The sequence below is a fragment of the Etheostoma spectabile genome, chromosome 16 (assembly GCF_008692095.1).
Source record: "Etheostoma spectabile isolate EspeVRDwgs_2016 chromosome 16, UIUC_Espe_1.0, whole genome shotgun sequence".
Classification (NCBI taxonomy): Eukaryota; Metazoa; Chordata; class Actinopteri; order Perciformes; family Percidae; genus Etheostoma; species Etheostoma spectabile.
This window is the reverse complement of record NC_045748.1, coordinates 21,525,640-21,533,025: the sequence shown is the minus strand read 5'-3', so window position 1 is coordinate 21,533,025 and position 7,386 is coordinate 21,525,640. Positions and strand designations below refer to the sequence as shown.

Below are 7,386 nucleotides of genomic sequence, written 5' to 3'. Positions count from 1 at the left end.
ATATATATATATACATTTATACATAAACAGTATATACTGCATACATACTGTATATATACATACATACATATAAAATTTAAATGACATAACACAAATAAGGTCATGTACTTCTCGGCACAATCTTCTTCCAATCTTCCAAAATTATTGTAAATAATTCAAACCAGAAATTCCCATGTTGAGTCGGGAGAAGTTCATGAACAAACTTTTCAGCTCCTACCCCCTTTCTCTATTTTTATCCTTTATTAAATACAAAACAATTTTATGCTTCACTTATTTACACATCTTTACATACGCATACACCGTATATTTACCTATATCTACCAATAATACTTTTGACCGTGAACATGTCAGTACCATTCCAGTTAGTGGACTTTTTCCTCTTAAACGTTTTAACAATCTCAATAATTTATTTTTCATCAGTTCACTTAACAAACATAGATTTATTAATATTTACATTCTTGCTTAGGACATCATTTATACTATATTACGTGAAATAGGAAGGGAAGCCAGATCTAAATGGCTTGTTGAATCCTTGTTTTTTTTTTATTTCGTTTTATTTCAGCCCATAAATACTGACTTGACAGTCTTATTAAGACGTTTGTGGGTTGATAGGTACTCTACATATCCACATATTGTGTATATATATTTGGGTATGTAGAAAATCAATTGTTTTGCATGACATGTCCCGTTAAAAATCTGCTGTGAATCCTGTTGTCATGGTGCTGCGGTGAAGTACAGGTGAACTTAGGGTGGGGTCAGTACACTGTGACATCACTTGGGGGTGTGTTCTTAAGTGCAAAAAGACTTAATTCCAATAAGAAAAGCCCAGTCAAATGATTTTCAGCTCAGTGTTAAAGGTGCCCCGCCACACGCATTTCAGGACTTTGTGGTAATGTCTGAAGTTCTACATGGTCTCTGCAACTTGGTTACCTTGGTTTCCTTGTTTCAAGCCATTTTAGCGTGGTATAGAAAGCCTGCAGGAAGACTCAGCTCCATTTGGGCCAGTTCTCATTAATATTCAGCCAGCTAAGCTGCTTGACTGTGATTGGCTATCAACTTCCTTTACCCAGCGCAATTGGGCGAGCTCATGAATAGTTGTGAGCTCAGGCGAGATGACATCAGACTGACCAGCTGTTGTGATTGGCCTGATTTCTCCTCAAACACACCAGTGATATCATTATTGTTATTATCATTATTGTATTACTGTTCCGACCAAACCTGGTGAGACCAAATGGCTTACAATACTGCAAGGACAAAGCCTCAAACACAAGTTTCTCAGCTTGTGTTGAGGTATTCTTTAAGGACGCCTGCCAAAGAGTTGAAGGAAAGCAGATAAAAACAGCAAAAAAAAAGCAAGCAAGCAAAGAAAAATAGCATCATGACTGACCTTATCTGGTTCCTCTCCTTCTCCATCTCCACACTCTCTGCCTCCAGGAACTGGTTACGCTGTTGACCAAACACACACACACAATCCAAATATTGTATTACTTGTGGTAACAAACTTTATTCTTACAGCCGAATTACAAGTGAATGTGCAAAAATCCCAACTGTTTGCTGCCCTGGCTCCTAAATGGTTGAGCAAGTTCCCCATTGACATCAGGACAGCTGAAAGTCTCCACCTCTTCCCCCACAGGCTAAAAACACATCTCTTCTGACTGCACCTTAGCTAAGAGGATGATGGATGAATAAATAAAAAAATTGCACTTTGTAGTTTGCCTTTTTTTAAGCTATGTACTTTTGCTATGTGATTCTTGCTGTACTCTTTGTACCTTCATGGATGAATGCACCTAAGCACTTTGAATGCACTCTGGATACGCTAAATGAAATATAATGTAATGTAATGTATGAACCCCAAAATGAATCAGGTGAGGCCTACCTTTTGGCAGGCGTCCAGCTGTTTGGTCAACTCCTCTATGTAGTCTTTTTTATTGGGCGCCCCCAGAGTGGCAGAGCGCATGCTGTAGTGGATTGGTGCCACCTGAAGCAACAAAATAGACATTTAATCATTGTAAAAACGTCATAAAGTGTTGCCATGATGAAAGCATGTGTGTATCCGCGCGTGTGAGATTACGTACGGTGTTGTTAACCTCGGCCCTCCTCTTCACCAGCGTGTCGTAGGCGGAGAATCGGGAGCGGGGGTTGATGAGGGTGGATGTGGCCATGCCCACTGGACTGGTGCTGCGGCTATTGTAGCTGTACAGGTTCATCTCCGAGGTGGCAGGAGACAGTCCACCCTGACCCTGAAGATGGAGGAGGATGAGGGGGACACAGAGGAGGGTCAGTACCCAGCTACAGTTAGCCTCTGGAGACTGGGACCAGCCCTGGAAGCTCACGTGTGTGAATGCGTGTGGATAAATGCAGTGTTTTAAAAAAAATTCTCCTTAGCTTTTTACACTTGCATTTTTCTCAAATGCATGCTTTTTGATTTCATTTTTTGGAAAAAGTAGAAATAAGAATGTTAGATATAGAAATAATAAAGTTTGTTTGTTTGATATCAAAGCCTGGATGGCCTTACATTTTTTAAACTTTAACAAGAGTAAAACTGAGGTCATGGTTTTTAGACCCAGTGGCACCTCTGATGTCTCGCAAATAGACCTGGGCATTTTTCAACCTCATGTTAAGTCTGTTGTAACAAACCTGGGTGTAAAAATGGATTGTGATTTTAAAATGGAGAAGCAGATCAATTCTGTTGTGAAAGTAAGTTTCTTTCAACTTAGGCTTCTTACCAAGCTTGAGGCCTTTTTATCCTTCATAGACTTTGAGAGGGTTATACATGCATTTATTACAACCCGCCTTGATAATTGTAATGCTCTGTATGTAGGAGTTAGCCAGGCCTCCCTCTCTCGACTACAACTGGTTGAAAATGCCGCCGCTCGGCTCCTTACTGGAACTCGTAAGCGAGATCACATCACCCCTGTCCTTGCCTCTCTTCACTGAATCCCAGTTCATTTTAGGATTAATTTTAAGATTTTATTGTTTGTTTTTAAAGCCCTTCATGGACTAGCTCCAGTCCACATCACTGATCTGTTGAAGCCACATGCTCCTTCAAGGTCATTAAGGTCTGGAAACCAGTCTCTTCTTGTGGTCCCTAAAACAAGGCTCAAGAGCAGAGGGGAACGGGCTTTCTCAGCCGCAGCCCCGAGACTTTGGAATGACTTGCCTCTTCATGTCAGACTGGCCCCCAGCCTTCCGGTTTTTATATCGCGACTAAAAACGCATTTTTAATCCCTGGTTTTTAATCCAGCATGAGAACTGCATGTTGTATTTGTCTGGTGTTGTATTCTGTCCATTTATTGTTTCATGTCAATGTACAGCACTTTGGTCAACCTGGTTGTTTTTAAATGGGCTTTAGACATAAAGTTTGATTGATTGATTGCCCATTACAAACCTTGAACTCGGACATCCGGAGCAAGGGGTTGTAATCCATGGAGGTGGCCGTGGCGTATGGACTGTTGAACACCCTGGGAGGGCTGTCAACCACACCCCACTGTAGAAATCAAACAACACAACAGCGGGGTTATACCTCCAATCAATAAGAAGAGAGAGAGACAAGACAAATTGACAGAAAAGACAACAATCAAAGTGAGGGAGAAGTGTAGATCCAGCAGAGACGATGCAGTAAACAGCTATGTTTAGGAAAACATGGGCATCAACCCTGTTAATATTGTATATTTAACATGGATTCAGGAAGTTTCCTAACTGATATTTATATACTATTTAAATCAACTTCAACGATTTAAAATCCAATAATCAAATAGATGTGAACACGGGATGGAGAGGCATGTTAAGCAAAGGGAGGAAGGAAGTGGTAATGGTAGATTAATGATTACACTTATCATAGATATGTGTTATATTACAAACAATTTAAGTGGAAAATTACAGACATACTGTGCATATTGAACAACAAATACTAGGATGAATTACTGTAATAAAAACATGTCAAATAAGGTGTAGTGGATTTGATTTAATGTAACTTTGTCATTGTGTAATATAATTCAGACTTTCTCAACCAAATCTGTTTTTATTCAATATTATATTATGTGGGTTTTGTCCAGGAGATGGCACTGTTCAATAACTGGAGAGAAACAATTATTAGTAATATACTAATGCTGCTTAAGTGTCACTTTGGCAGAATTATGGCATTGCATTGATTTGTATGTGAGTGAATCAGTTTAGTTAATTGCAGTAGTTGGAAAGATGCATGCTAGATAAACTAATGCTGGATAGAGTTCTATTTTTTGGCATTTCCTGTGTTACTGTATGTTAATCATGTCGTATTGCGAAGCTTTATAAAAATTGTTTTAGATTTAATTAGACTCCGGATAAGAGTTTAAATAAAAACACTACTTTTGGGGATCTTGATGATTTGGAGATCTAAAAACGAGGTTAAAGACAAGACAAGAAAATCTGACTTTTAGGTTTCACTAATAACAATGATAATAACAATAATAATGATAATGACAATAACCTTAATTCTGCGCTTTTTTCAGGAGATGGCACTGTTAAATAACTGGTTTTGGGTTTCTGGAATCACAGATATCTGATTATCATAAAATGTAAATGTAAATGTAAATGTGCTGTATTTATATAGCGCTTTTCCAGTCTTAACAACTGCTCAAAGCGCTTTACACTCTACAGGAAACATTCACCATTCCACACATTCATACACTGTGGCCGGGCTGCCGTACAGTGCCACCTGCTCATCAGATAAACATCATACACATTCCACCCGATGCCAGCACCGGGGCAACTCGGGGTTCAGTGTCTTGCCCAAGGACACTTCGACAATGACTGCAGGGCAGGGGACAAACCACCAACCTTCCAATTGGCAGGCAACCGCTCTACCACAGAGCCACAGCCGCAAAAGCTGGCTCTAATCTGCCTGATCGAATCTCACACTGTCACTCACTGTCACTCAATCTCACACACAACACCCACAAACACACACACACACCACACACCCACACACACACACACCACACACACCACACACACACACACCACACTATCATACTCACACACACACACGCAAACACACACACACTCTCTCTCTCTCTCACACACACTATCATACTCTCACACACAAATACTCTCTCTCACACACTATCATACTCTCTAATACACACACACAAATACACACACACACACACACACACACACACACACACACACACACACAACACACAACACACACACACACACACACACACACACACACAAAGTCGGCCCATGGTCCGCCTCACCCACCCTGTCAGGCGTAGTGTCCCACTCCCGCGAGGTCAGGGACTCTAGGGACCCTTTATTGTAGTTCATCCCCAGCCGGTTGGTCTCCCATGGGGCCAGCCGGGGGCCGTTCTCCCCCACCGTCCCGCCGCCTCCTGGACCATCTGCGTCCCTGCCACTCAACCCGTTGATCCTCTGCTCGTTGCTGAGGTACAGCTGATATTTGGGGTTCTGGCTGGTCGGCACAGCTCGGGGTGTGCTGGGCTCCTCCTCTGACGGGCTGTCGGACTGCTTGTTCGAGTCAAATTCAGACTCCTGGAGCAGAAGGGAAAAAAGTGAAACAGGGATGAAAATAAATCTAAAAATAAATCTTCTGGAGGGGTGAAAACACTGGGCACATGCAAAAAAAAATGTTTTCTATATGATCTATAATATCTGACTATTTGACTTCCACCTTTTCAGCAGCTGTTTGGTGCTGGGCAGGGTGCGTGCACTGGGTTTACCATTGATGGTGGATCTATTGTGTTACCAATCAAATACCAATAGACCTGTCCTTTATAAAGACTCAAGTCCTAAATCTAATGCTAATCTAATGCCTTTTGACTTAAAATGACTTGATATTCTCCCCATGCCCAAATATTAAAAGTGTTGAAAGTTATGATTGGCATTGCAGACAGACAGATAATACACTTATTTATGACTTGAGACACTACATTTAGGCCTTGGGCCTGGCTTGGAGCACGTCGGTCACTGACTAGGGACTTCATAGCCTTGGCTATGGCTTTGTTGTGACTTGCAAAATGATGACTTTTTCCAACCCTTGCATGTACTTTAGATAAAATGCTACAAGACATGGTACATACTCTTTTTTTTCTCACAAAGCAAATGATCAGACAGAAATTCAAGCAAACAGAATGCAAAAAATGCACAGAGGTTTCACAACCAATCACTGTAATTTGTCCCAATTACTGCAATCATGCAGTAAAAATCAACACAGTTGTAGAGCAATAAAGAAGGTTGTTGTTTTTATCATTTCCGGCCAAAGAGAATCATGGCCACATGTGAAGCTCAGATGAAGGGAAATAATCAATGAGAAGTGAGAGTTTAATCTGTAAGTGAGGCCAGAGATTTGAGGCCATTATGATTAGAACGATTGAGGAGGACGTGCTTTGGTATCTTGCTGTGGTTTCATGCTTTCGAGCCACCATGCGGATTGGGAGCGGAGCACTAATCATGCAAGGAGATGCCTTCTTTTTGCTTCATGCAAGGACATCGGAACTGTTGGGCAGGAGTTTTTGCTTACCGATCCCATGCCGGAGTCAGCCACTGAGTCTCTACCAGAGTCTATTGTTTTTGTTTTTGCACTTGGTTTTGAATTGTTCTTCTCAAAACTGCCTCCTACGGGACAATCGATCCTGGCAGAGATCTGACTAGTACTGATGCTTCTCTGAGCCGATTGAGCCACGTTCTGACTGGTTCCCAACGGAGGAGTCACAGTGATGCTAGGAACTGGACTCTGGTCTTGTTCAACGCTGCTTGGTATGGACGGACTCGACTTAGACTCTGAAGACTCAAGAGCCTCTGCAGAAGCAGCCTTTGGAACTTGTCCTGTTCCAGAAAAGAGGCTCTGTTGGGAACCAGAAGAAGAGACGGGATCCTGACCAGAGAATTTACTGATCAGGTTTTTGACGCTGCCGGCTCGGTGCAGGTTTGAACTGCGGGGCACTGCAGCTGCTTCCCTATAACTGGCTCTCCGGGCCTGCTCTGCCTCTTCTTCATTGGTGGTCTGGTGAGGACTAAGTGGTGATTTGTAGGAAGGGTACTTGGATGCACGCTGAAAGAGGTGAACACAATAACATATCCCCAAAAATCTGTTAGCCAGGAGTCTGAGCAGCACTTGTAGCATGTTAGTGGTGGGTGATATGACAGACAATATACATTTATTATACAGTTTAGACCATGGTAGCTATCTCTTTAATATTATTGGGTGCATTTGATCCTTGTGGGCGATCAAATCAATGAGCAGGGCTGCGGCAACTGTGGCCACAAGCGGTAGATACAGGATAATGGCACATTGCATTTTCTGAATTGATGTCACTTGAGTCAGCATCATTTAGATACGAATTATTAAGACTAAAATTAAAGGAATGGATGTTGATGGAT

The 7,386-nt window shown here is 41.8% G+C and overlaps 1 protein-coding gene across 1 annotated transcript in view; it reads right to left on the bottom strand.

Moving 5' to 3' along the window:
- The window catches only part of LOC116704735 (myosin-16), a 127,227-nt gene that overhangs the window by 14,227 nt on the left and 105,614 nt on the right, over positions 1 to 7,386 (bottom strand). The window contains exons 14-19 of the mRNA XM_032540343.1: positions 6,527 to 7,057; positions 5,248 to 5,538; positions 3,389 to 3,487; positions 2,076 to 2,240; positions 1,877 to 1,978; positions 1,388 to 1,446 (exon numbers count right to left, since the gene is read on the bottom strand). Of these exons, the coding sequence (XP_032396234.1) occupies positions 1,388 to 1,446; positions 1,877 to 1,978; positions 2,076 to 2,240; positions 3,389 to 3,487; positions 5,248 to 5,538; positions 6,527 to 7,057 (1,247 nt within the window). The remainder of the gene's footprint in view (positions 1 to 1,387; positions 1,447 to 1,876; positions 1,979 to 2,075; positions 2,241 to 3,388; positions 3,488 to 5,247; positions 5,539 to 6,526; positions 7,058 to 7,386) is intronic.